The sequence below is a fragment of the Hemicordylus capensis genome, chromosome 6, assembly GCF_027244095.1.
Source record: "Hemicordylus capensis ecotype Gifberg chromosome 6, rHemCap1.1.pri, whole genome shotgun sequence".
In the NCBI taxonomy this organism is placed as follows: domain Eukaryota; kingdom Metazoa; phylum Chordata; class Lepidosauria; order Squamata; family Cordylidae; genus Hemicordylus; species Hemicordylus capensis.
The window spans coordinates 70,737,814-70,750,668 of record NC_069662.1 but is presented as its reverse complement, the minus strand read 5'-3'; the positions used below and the strand labels follow the sequence as shown (position 1 = coordinate 70,750,668).

The 12,855-nt window shown below is 42.5% G+C and overlaps 1 protein-coding gene across 14 annotated transcripts in view; it reads left to right on the top strand.

Moving 5' to 3' along the window:
• PLEKHG4B (pleckstrin homology and RhoGEF domain containing G4B) overlaps nucleotides 1–12,855 on the top strand; it is a 239,592-nt gene that overhangs the window by 162,928 nt on the left and 63,809 nt on the right. For 13 of the 14 annotated variants that reach the window (XM_053261042.1, XM_053261039.1, XM_053261044.1 and 10 more), the window contains 3 exons: nucleotides 2,910–3,003; nucleotides 6,082–6,168; nucleotides 11,214–11,330. In XM_053261042.1, the coding sequence (XP_053117017.1) occupies nucleotides 2,910–3,003; nucleotides 6,082–6,168; nucleotides 11,214–11,330 (298 nt within the window). The remainder of the gene's footprint in view (nucleotides 1–2,909; nucleotides 3,004–6,081; nucleotides 6,169–11,213; nucleotides 11,331–12,855) is intronic. The other variant, XM_053261041.1, reaches the window with a different exon arrangement.

The following is a 12,855-nucleotide window of genomic DNA, read 5'->3' as shown; positions in this document are numbered from 1 at the left end:
ATGTTTGTTTTCCAGTATTCAGTAAAAGGTTGCTTGGCTACCTCTGTAAGTTTAGTCCATTGTGCTATAGTCCACACTGCATTAACCCATTCTTTGCAAGTAGATGGACAACTCCCTCCCGCCCAGTTTTTAGCAACGACTAATCTTGCTCTAGTTGACAAATTAGATATCCAATGATATCCTCGGTCCTCCTCCACCCCCTGCCAAAAAATAATAACAACTTATCTTGGAAAGAATTAACAGACAGCTTAAACCAGCAAATTATCTCTATGAATTGACAGTCCCCAGCCATTGCAGGGCTTTTTCCTTAGCTCGCTGGAATGCCCACCTTCTGCAATCTTGTCTGGGAAGTTTTGGAATATTCCAGATGATGCAAGAGTTTGTCCTTCTAATTCTGGTGCAGTTGAGTCAATTGAACATGTCCTCCTAAACTCAAGTCAAGTCAAGTCAAGCTTTATTACGATCAGAGACCAGCTGGTACCTCCTAAACTGTATATTTTATCAGTTAATAAGAAATTCCTTTATAACTCCTTTATTGCCTTTCCTTGGGCATTCAGTTATTTTATTCTGCCTATTTACTTTTTGGAGCAAATTCTGAGATTAATTTTAAAGTGGCCAAATTCTGTGCAGCTGCTTGTAAGATGAGATCTGTGAATTACGGTTCTTGTGATCTATCTGTCTATCTATCTATCTATCTATCTATCTATCTATCTATCTATCTATCTATCTATCTATCCCCTTCTTCTTTACACTAGCTGGATACATTGGATTGATTATATGTGTGTGTTTTCTGGTCATGGACCGTAATAAAGTATTCATTCATTCATTCATTGCTCTGTAATGCTTGGGTACTGAAACAAGTAATTCTAATAGCATTACTTTGGGATCTATCTGAAGTTCAAATCCAGTCATTCTTTTTATATGTTTTTTTATCTCTTCACAAAATTTATGTATTGTTGGACATGTCCACCATATATGTAACAATTTATAAATTTATTGCAAACTTAATACATGAATGAATAAATATGTAAGATATCTACCATTTCTGAACCACATCTCCAACATTTATTTATTGATTTATTGTTTAATTGTATACCACCCTTCATTAAAAAATATCTCAAGGCAGTTTACAAAACATTTAAAACAATATAAAACTATAAAAGTTACACAACAAAAATAAATTGGAATATAAAAATACAAATCTAATTAAAAGTTTAAAAAATATGCACATATATTTATGCATGATATAACCATAAAATACAAAGAAGCAGCAGCAAAAACAGCACTCATATAAAAGCCTGAGTAAAAAGCCAAGATTTAACTTGGTTTCTAAAAAGTAATGGAGACTGAGGAGTGACTCGATGCCCACTGGGAGAGCATTGCAAAGTCTGGGGACCATAACTGAGAAGGCCCTGTCCCGCATGCACAGCAGCTGAGCCTCCCTCATTGCCCGCATGTAGAGCAGAGCCCCCTCCAATGACCTTGTGAAGTGGACAGCAACCCTTGGGAACAGGCGGTCCCTCAGCTATCCAAGGCTAAAACCCTTAAGGGCTTTAAAGGTCAAAAACAGCACCTTGAATTAGACCCAGAAACAAATTGGCAGCCAATGTAGATGTTTCAAAATGGGTGTTTATTATTGTTTTTCTTTAGAAACATTTTATTTAACATTTGAGGGGTAATATACCAACAGTAAAGCATGTTATAATTAGCTTTTAAGTTGATATGTATAGTTCTTGCTGCAGGACCAGTAAAAATAGAATTCCAATCATTATTTGCTATCCTGACCTATAACCTCTTTTCCCATCTTCTTATGGCATCTTACCTATTCAAAGAAGGAATGGCAGGAGACATACAAGCATAACTAAAAACAGCAGTTGAAGGGCACTCACCACTTTCTGATCAGACTACATATTTCTCTTCAGAATCAAGCATGGGGAACAGATTCTGAAGGCAGAATCTTGCAGCAGAAGCCTGTGCACACTATTGATTGGCTAGACACTATGATGTCACTATTTCATCTCCCTCCTCCTAATCCCAGAGTAATCTTTTAATTATTTATTGTTCTTTTAAAAAATTAATGCAACAAATGAATAAATATACAAGCAACATTTAAAAAAAAAACTCTGACAACCTGTCTGAAGAATTGGTGGGGGTGGGAAGGGTAAGGACTGAATTTATGTTGGGATTTCTGATCTATCTTCTACTTAAAAGATAGCAGAAGAGAAAACCCAGGTCTACCCTGCTGAAGAAAAAATCCACAGCAACTGTTTTCTTGATATGTACTTGCAAGACTGTCCCTGGTAGGGTCAGGGGCCCCACACGATTGGGCAGTGTGGGGCCCCCACACAGCAACGGCAGGGAGATTCTTGCCTGAAGTCTCTCTGTCTGTCTTCACAGCTGCCAGCCCTTGGAATGCAGCTCCCACCACCTCAGTTGCACCCCATCTCATCTGTTATGGTGCATATTATTACATGGTTGCATGCTGTGGTGACTCCAGCTGGGCAAACCAGAGAGGAGAGCAGTCTAACCAGACCTGCAGTATGTGTAGCTGAGCAGAGAACACTGCAGAGGCCCTGTTGGGTCAGAAGCCCAGCTCCTGTGGCAGGAGCCATGCTCCAGAGCCAGCAGCAGTGTGGACAGAGAGATTCCAGGCTGGAATCTCAGCACCTCCACTTGTGTGGGGCCAGAGATAACATGGGGCTCGGGACAATGGCCCCAATTCCCCCTGCCCACCAAGAACAGCGCTGTATGCTTGCTTGTTCTCATCCTTGGAAGTTCTAGCTTATTTTAGTGGAAGGGGTGATTTATCAGCCATTGCTTTATCCATTGCCGTATCTTTCATTTTCATTTTGCTACTGTATAAACATTTAGTAAATACAATTTAAAGAACTCCTGCTTTTTTGTTTTAGAAAGGATGTCTGTTCTTTGGGACTGCTTATTTTGGTGGATGCTCGCAAAAGTCAGAATGTACATACCCTTTTCAAAGCCTTGGCAGCATTACAGGTAAGTGCAGGTAGTTACCAGGAGGTTTTTAATATCACAAACTAAAATGTAATAATTAGGCACTTAGTGCATCTGTCCAGAAAAAATGAGCAATATTTCTTCCCATGAAACTAAGGTGTTCTCAGCAGCCCCTTTTTGATGATAATGACTAATTTCTTCACAGGAATACTGGGAAGCTTAATGAAATTTAGATCCTGCTGCCAATTAACCTGGTACTAAGTACAAATAATTTAACGTAAGAAGAACATAACCTAAGAAGAGACCTCCTGGATCAAACCAAAGGCCTGTCTAGTCTTAACATCCTGTTTCCCATAGTGACCAGCCAGGTGACTCTGACAAGCCTACAAACAGGAGATGGAGGCATACTTCCGCTATGGCTTTTCCTCTGAACCTGGAGGTAGTATAAGACCATCATGACTAAAAGTCATAACCATTGATATTTCTATACCGCCCAAAACTTACATCTCTGTGTTTAGTCCCCTTTTAAAGACATCTAAGCTGAAGGTCATCACCACATTTTTGGCAGCTAATTTCATTGATTAATTATGTGGTGTGTGAAGAAATACTTCCTTTTGTCTGTTCTAAATCTTCTACCAGTCAGATTCATTGGATGGCCCCTGGTGACATAGGAACATAGGAAGTTTCGTTTTACCAAAACAGACGGTTGATCCATCCATCTAGCTCAGCATTGCCTTCACAGACTGGCAGCGGCTTCTCCAAGGTTGCAGGCAGGAATCTCTCTCAGCCCTATTTTGGAGATGCCAGGGAGGGAACTTGAAACCTTCTGCATACAAACTTGCAGGTGCTCTTCCCAGAGTGGGCCCATCCCCTGAGCACTGTTCTCTCTAAGGCGTGTGTACGTTCATGCACTCACAAGTTTTTGGATGTCCACTCAGTTCATTTTAGATCCCGCTCAGGTTGAATCAGGAAGGCCTCACTTTGAATGCATGTGCTCACACACTGCCTTGATACTGCTGCCCAGAACAAAACTCATTCTGCATAGAGATGAAAAAAATAGAGGGACCACTGCCCCAAGGGGAATTTCTTATAGTGCTCACATATGTAGTTTCTCATTCAAATGCAAACCAAGGCAGACCCTGCTTAGCAAAAGGGACAATTAATGTTTGCTACCACAAGACCAGCTCTCCACCCCAAGTCGGGTTCTCCCTTGTAGAACCCTACTAGATTCTAGTAGATTTTGAAGCTCCTGACATCCAACCTAACAACCTAAATTTGGCTTCCAGGAACACCTGACTATATTTCCCAGTATCAGTCAGTGCCAATGTGTACCATGACCACTAACTCCTGCCTAGTACAATCTTTCAGCCCCTCAAGATAGTGTGCAACTTCTGCAACCCATGCAGTTCAACATGAAACTGCTGGGGAAGGTCTTCCGGTTGTATGCCATCACCATACTAGTCTGCAGGTGACACTTGGCTACCTGTCAAAGTCAGCTAATGCTGGGAAGGCAGTAGAAATCCTAAACCAAGGTCAGGAAGTTGTACTGCTCTAGATTAGAGCAAACATTATGAAATTGTATCTAGAAAAGACAGAGGTGCTCTGGCTTGGGAAACCTGCTTGGGCAAAGATGTGCAACTGATTCACTTCCCCTGAAGGGCCAAGTCCACAAAGATATTCCTAGGCCCAGTGTTATGTCTGGACACTAGGAGTGTGCATGGAACCGCCACACTGCGGTCCGGCACTGGGGTGGGGGGTCACTTTAAGAGCGGCGGGAGGGTTTACTTACCCCTCCCGCCGCTTTCCCGCTTGGTGCCGTAAGTAGTAGAGTAATTGGGGTGGCAGGATCCCTCCCTGCCGCCCCTTCCCCGTTGCGGCTCTGCAAAGCTCCCAGTAATGCTTTGCACGCGCAGAGCTTTGCAGAGCCGCAACAGGGAAGGGGCGGCAGGGAGGGATCCTGCCGCCCCAATTACTCTACTACTTACGGTGCCAAGCGGGAAAGCGGCGGGAGGGGTAAGTAAACCCTCCTGCCGCTCTTAAAGCAACCCCCCACCCCCAATCCGAACCACCCAGGTCCGGACCGGTCCGGGCCCATCCCTACTGGACACCCGGATAGCATCAGAAGTCTGGAGTGCCATTTACAAGCTTTAGCTAGTATGCCAACTGTGGCCATACCGGCGGTGGGGGCAGCCTTAACCTCAGTCACATCCAGGTTGAATTACAGTAATATGCTTTGGGTGGGGCTGGCTTTGAAGATGATGATGATGGTGATGGTGATGATGATGATGATGATTACATTTATATTCCGCTCTTCCTCCAAGGAGCCCAGAGCGGTGTACTACATACTTAAGTTTCTCCTCACAATAACCCTGTGAAGTTGGTTAGGCTAAGAGAGCAATGACGGGCCAAGAGTCACCCAGCAAGTGTCATGGCTGAATGGGGATTTGAACTCGGGTCTCCTTGGCCCTAGTCCAGCACTCTAACCACTACACCACGCTTTAGTTGGTTCAGAATGAAGCTGTGCAGAAGCTTGTAGGAACATTGCAGTATGTTTGTGTGACATCTGTTCTGTGCTAGCTACTCTAGTTACCAGTGCACTTTCAAGACCGATTCAAAATGGTGGGGTTAACCATTTCATCTTTAAGCTGCCTGGGAAAGGGTTACTTGAAGGAATACCTATGCCCATTTGAACTTGTCCAGGTGTTGAGATTGACTTCAGAAGCCTTGCTTACGGGCCCGCCAACAGCAGAGATTTGGCTGGTGATTACTAGAAGTAGGGCTTTCTCTGTGGAGTCCCAGCAACTGTAGAATGCCTTCCCTGGCTTACTAGCAGTATTTAAGAAGGCCATCAAGACCCTTCTCTTCCATTTAACTGGAAGATGCCATTAACTGAATCTTTTATAACAAGTGTAGGTCTTAATTGCTGCTATTATTCTGACTCTTATGACCAGTGGCTTTACTGCAACATTGTTTGGTGTGTTTCTTGCTGTATTTTTACTGTGATGTTTTATTGTCATTTTTGTATGGTCTTTTGTAAGGTCTTTGCAGTTAAAAGGCAGGACATCAAGTTCAATAAATAAATAAATAGTGTTTCATCAAATTTATCTTGTTTTGTCTTAGAGTGCAGTTCCTCATTCCATTCATAGTGTTCTGATTCTGACTGATAAAGAATCTACTTTTAGGCCTGACAAAGAAGTTGCATTTCAGGTAAAAATGAAAATGCATTAAATTGTTTTTATAATGTGCCTTTCACTCATCTAGATTCAGTAGCAATGATCCAAATGGCAACCTGTGTTGTACTTTAGAAGCGGATATCCCCACTAACAGTGCACATGTGCATCCCAAAAAGGCAGCTGTGGTCAGCTGAGCACACACTAGCAGCTAGCAGCTTAGTGGCCCTCGAGACGTACTTCCAGATCACATGGAGCACTTTTAAATGGAGCAAAAATCTCCCCTCCCCACCTGCATGCATCAGAATTGGGGCTGCTAGCACTGTGTGCATGCTTTTTTGGCTTTTCATCTTTATTCATGAGAATGTCAGCCAGTGTATATAAACAGCCATAGAATACTTCCGGCTGTTGAGTCTCCCTTTTCCCTACTTAAAGACTAGTGTCTCTTTAGTAGAAGAAAATCACACTGCCATACCATTGTCTTTTTCGGACTTTACCTGCTGCTGCTTTGGGCTCCTAGGACCAAGGGAAGAAGAAAAAGGGAGTCAGTGTATAACCATCATCATTCTGCTCTATAAAGCTAAGGCTGCAACTCCATTGAATTTGATGGGACTTACTTCCAAATAAGCATGTATTGGATTGGGTGTGTGTGTGTGTGTGTGTGTGAAGCTTCTTGTGGCAAGTACAGTAGTTTGTTTTAAAAGGAAGTGATCCTTTTTGGTTTTCTTCCTTTCCACTTTCTTGGGGAGAATGGATTATTTGCAGGGGTATCTTTTAATATTCTCTCGTACACCAGGCTTTTCATTTAGTGAATTTTAGTAGCACTTAATATTAATGCTTTGAGGATCAGAATTTAAAGTAGGTATTGAGTTAAGGTTCCCCCACTACAAATCCTGTATCACGTTATTTGGGTGGGTAGATACCTGCTTGATGATGTTTCATTTTTCACAAATGAGCTTTCCTGCTTTAGCCAGATGCTCAGATGATGCAAATGTTGGTGTTTGTGGTTACTTAGCAAAGCACCAAGGAAGCTACCACTCCAGTTACAGAGTGCAGAGTGTAGTTGTTGCAAACATTTTAAGTGACACGCGTGGAGATGACTGTAAACTAAATTGATTTGTTGGTGAAGTACATTTGAGATAGGAAAGACCTAACTCTCCGCTACATAATGAATAGGGAGAGAGAGAGAAGTTTTCATCTTCTCTCTAGGAGGAAAGGAAGAGGACTGGCTCACTACAGGCAGTATTTGAGGATTCAAAAGGTCGATGCACTGGAACTCTATCTCCAACAATAAATTCCCAAAGTTCTTGGAGGTTTCATAAAGACAAATAGTACACAGGAAGAAATGTGCATTCCAGGACCAGTGTGCCCTCTTTTTTTCTTCAAGATTCTGTTAAAAGTTAATATGTATGTTATAGGCCTGTATATGGACACATACATTTGTTTGTTTGTTTTGTTTGTTTGTTTGTTTGTTTGTTTGGAACATGTATATGCCATCCAAAACACAAGTCTCTGGCCAATTTACAACAAAATAATAAAAACAGATAAAAAGATTAAAACATTACAACAATTAGGTCCCTGTTAAGCTCTTAATTGCGAGAGCTGTTTATTGTTTTTAAGTAATTTATTATGAGTGATTGTATTCTGTTTTATTGTGTTTTAGCATTGTTTATTGATCATTGTATTGGATATATTTGTTATTCCTATTTCTGCTGGCCAATGGCCATAATAAAATTGATGATGATACGACAATTAAAAATTAAAATGTTAAAACTATTAAAAACACAATTAAAACATAAGTCGGGATAAGAGCCGACCCAATCTAATCCAACCCCAAATATGTCAGTTCAGGGTCCTTTGGACCCTTCTTAACTTTGAGTCCAGGATTGGGGTTGGACCGAGGTTGGAGTTGGACAAACCTTAAGCATATTGTCAAATTAACCACGGATATACTCACTGTGAACCTGAAAGAAAAGTTATCTCACTCCAGAGAATCACAAAGGAAGTGAGATAACATCAGAGACTCTAAGAGGAAACAGGAGAAACTCAGAAATTGATTTCTTGTGAGTGAAAATGGATTTAAAAACTTAACATAAGAACAGCCCTGCTGGATCAGGCCCAAGGCCCATCTAGTCCAGCATCCTGTTTCACACAGTGGCCCACCAGATGCTGCTGGAAGCCACAGACAGGAGTTGAGGGTGTGCCCTCTCACCTGCCATTACTCCCCTGCAACTGGTACTCAGAGGCATCCTGCCTTTGAGACTGGAGGTGGCCCACAGCCCTCTGACTAGTAGCCATTGATAGACCTCTCCTCCATGAAATCATCCAAACCCCTCTTAAAGCCATGCAGGTTATTGGCTGTCACCACATCCTGTGGCAGAGAGTTCCACAAGTGGATCACGCGTTGTGTGAAAAAGTACTTCCATTTGTTGGTCCTAGACCTCCTGGCAATCAATTTCATGGAGTGACCCCTGGTTCTAGTGTTGTGTGAGAGGGAAAAGAATTTCTCTCTCTCCACTTTCTCCACACCATGCATGATTTTATAGACCTCTATCATGTCTCCTCGGAGTCGTCTTTTTTCTAAACTAAAAAGCCCCAGGTGTTGTAGTCTTGCCTCATAAGAAAGGTGCTCTAGGCCCCTGATAATCTTGGCTGCCCTCTTCTGTACCTTCTCCAGTTCAACAATGTCCTTTTTAAAATGTGGTAACCAGAATTGTACGCAGTACTCCAAGTGTGGTCGCACCATAGTTTTGTATAAGGGCATTATAATGTTAGCCGTTTTATTTCCATTCCCCTTCCTAATGATCCCTAGCATTGAATTTGCCTTTTTCACAGCTGCCGCACATTGAGTCGACACTTTCAATGAGCTGTCCACCACAACCCCAAGATCCCACTCCTGGTCCGTCACCTCGGATCCCATCAGCATATACTTGAAGTTGGGGGTTTTCGTCCCAATGTGCATCACTTTACACTTGCTAACATTGAACCGCATTTACCATTTTGTCGCCCACTCCCCCAGTTTGGAGAGATCCTTTTGGAGCTGCTCACAATCCGTTTGGGATTTCACTACCCGGAAGAGTTTGGTATCATCTGCAAATCTGGCCACCTTGCTGCTTACCCCTACTTCTAGATCATTTATGAATCAATTAAAAAGCCCCAGTACAGATCCCCGGGGGACCCCACTTCTTACTTCCCTCCATTGTGAAAACTCTCCATTTATACCTACCCTCTGTTTCCTGTCTTTCAACCAGTTAGCAATCCACACATGCAGGGGAGTAACTGCTATTAGGCAAGGGGAGGCGGCTGCCTGGGGCCCCCCAAGCCTCGAGGCCCCCCCCAGAGGCAAGTCACATGTGAAGTGAGTGTGTGTGTATCAGCGAGGGGCCCATTTTAAAATGTTGTCTCTGGGCCCACTCCAGCCTTGTTACGCCCCTGCACACATGTACTTGTCCTCTTATCCCATGACCGCTAAGTTTCCTCAGGAGTCTTTGATGGGGAGCTTTGTCAAAAGCTTTTTGCAAGTCCAGGTAGACTATATCAACTGGATCACATTGATCCACACACTCGTTGACACTCTCAAAGAAGTCCAAAAGGTTGGTGAGGCAAGATTTACCTTTGCGGAAGCCATGCTGGCTCACTCCCAGCAGGGCCTGTTCTTCTAGGTGCTTTACAATTTTATCCTTGAGGATGCTTTCCATCAGTTTGCCTGGAACGGACGTTAGGCTAACCGGCCTGTAATTTCCCGGATCACCCCTGGATCCCTTCTTGAAAATCGGTGTTACATTTGCTACTCTCCAGTTCTCTGGTACAGAGCCCGATTTCAGGGATAAGTTAAATATTTTAGCAAGGAGGTCGGCAATTTCACATTTGAGTTCTTTGAGGACTCTTGGATGGATGCCATCCGGCCCTGGTGATTTGTTAGCTTTCCGTTTTTCCAGACAGTTTAGAACATCATCCCTTGTCACTTCTATCAGACTCAGCTCTCTAGACTCCATCCCTAAAAAGCCTGGTTCAGGAACAGGTATAAGCTCAGTATCCTCTGCCGTGAAGACAGATGCAAAGAACTCATTCAGCTTCTCTGCAACCTCCATATCTTCCTTAATAATCCCTTTCACTCCCTCATTGTCTAATGGTCCAACTGCCTTCCTGGCTGGTTTCCTGCTTCTGATGTACTTAAAGAAGTTTTTGTTATTCCCCTTGATACTTCTGGCTAAATGTTCCTCAAACTCTCTTTTTGCCTCCCTTATTGTCACTTTGCATTTCTTTTGCCAGAGTTTGTGTTCCTTTCTGTTCTCTTCGTTTGGACAGGCCTTCCAATTTCGGAAGGAAGTCTTCTTCCCTTTGATGGCTTCCTTGACGGTACCCGTTAGCCATGCTGGCATCCTCCTGGACTTAGTGGTACCTTTCCTCCTTTGGGCTATACAATCTAACTGGGCTTCTAGTATTGTGGTTTTGAGTAAACTCCATGCACTCTGGAGTGAAGTGACTCTCCTGATTTCCCCCCTCAGCTTTCTTTTCACCATACTTCTCATTTTGGAGAAGTTTCCTCTTCTGAAATTTGAAAAACCTCTTCTGAAACTTGAAAAAAACTTTTAAAAAAGATATGTATGGCAGGCAGGCAGAGGGCAGAAGATGAGATTTCCCCCACCAGCCATGATCACTAAAAAATTAAAACAGTTCTGGAGCTCTGGAAAGCTCTGATTTGAGTGGAAAGGGGTCAGAGATGTTCAATCCGAACTGGGCTGGACAAGTTCAGGTTCAGACTCTCTCCAAACTCCTTCAAATTTGGTAAAATCAGTCCATGTCCAATTTTACCAATCTGATTGTGCACAAGCCTTGTATGTTAGAGATATCAGCTGACATCCTGACTAAATTTCTCGATGGCATTGAAATTAATAGGACAAGTTAGTCATCCCTAACGTGACCTATTCATTTCAATTGGACTTCCATTGAGCAATTTAGTCCTCATGTCAGCCCCTATGCATATTTTGAAAGACTTGTATTTTTAATTATTTAACACAGTGCTAATGTTAAAAGTTTGATGTCTAAAATTTATATGCAGCTGCTAACTTTGTTTGACAGTGTGAAGTTCTCACATCACTGAAGGCTTTGCATAGATTCATTGACTGCACCCAACTGACAGCAGAATTTGATGGAACGTTCCCTTACAGTCATGAAGACTGGATATGTTTCCGAAGAGTAAGTTAAGATTTTTAACTCCTAATACAAATAATCTCTTTAACTGGGCTTGCATGCCCAATGTATTACTTGTTGCTTCTGGCCAAAGAGGACACGGGGTGGCAGGGAGGTACACTCCCACCCTGATGGACTCTTTGAAAATGGTGCGCCGGCGGGGGAAACACGACGGGAGGGGTAAGGGCACCCTCCCCCACTCTTAAATGTGTGCCCCCTACCTTCGAATCAGACAAACAGCCGGTTATTTGTACTGGTTCGGAGACCCTTAAAAGGGCCTCCAAACAGGTTCATTCACATTCCTATCAGGAAATGGCATTATTATTTCTTGTTTACACAGTCAGACAGGTGTTATTGACTGGTTTGTTTTATCCAGACATCGAGTCCTTCCCAAGGACCTGGGATGCTAGAATTTTATTGTCAATGTTGTTGCTGTTTTTATAGATATCTTCGCAGAATATGGGGCTGTTCCCAGTAAAGCTGCTTTTTGTAATTGGCTGATGGTGATTTCTGTGGCCCCTATGGTGCTGAGGTGCTCTTCAAGGTCCTTTGGAACTGCACCCAGGGCGCCAATTACCACTGGGATTATTTTGGTCTTTTTCTGCCACAGCCTTTCAATTTCAATTTGTAGATCTTTGTATTTGGTGATTTTTTTCTATTTCTTTTTCTTCTATTCTGCTATCCCCTGGTATTGCTATGTCGATTATTTTAACTTGTTTTTCTTTCTTCTCGACTACAGTTATATCTGGTGTATTGTGTGGCAGATGTTTGTCTGTTTGTAGCTGGAAGTCCCATAATATTTTTGCATCTTCATTTTCTTTGCTCTTATTGCATTTGTTCTCAGTGCCTGTTCTTGTGCAGCCAGTTTTAAACCCTCTGTTTCTTTCTTCAAGTTGCCATTCTTAAGCCATTGCCAGGTCTTGGTGATGTCTGATTTTCCACTTATATTGTGCAAATATTGACCATGCAGTGGCTTATTTCTCCATTTTTCTGCTCGGTTCTTGACTTGTTCTTTCTCGTAGGCCTGCTTTGTTTCATTGGTGTTGAATAGTTTCGCGTTATTGACCATTTGAAGTGCATCTTCTTCACTGTCCTTGATATATTCTTCAAGGCCTCTTTTCTCCTCCTCTACTGTTGTTAATAATAATAATAATAATAATAATAATAATTAGATTTCTATAATGCCCTTCCAAAAATGGCTCAGGGCGGTTTACACAGAGAAATAATAAATAAATAAGATTGATCTCTGTCCCCAAAGGGCTCACATTCTAAAAAAACACAAGATAGACACCAGCAACAGTCACGGGAGGTACTGTGCTGGGGGTGGATCGGGCCAGTTACTCTCCCCCTGCTAAATAAAGAGAATCACCACGGTAAAAGGTGCCTCTTTGCCCAGTTAGCAGATCCTAGTGACTGATCACTAGGCATGTGCTGAATCAAAATGAGCAGACTGTTTGTGTGTGAGCTGATGCAAGGTAAGTAGTAGGCAACACAAGCACTAATATTGATGGACAGCACTGCTAAAACCATT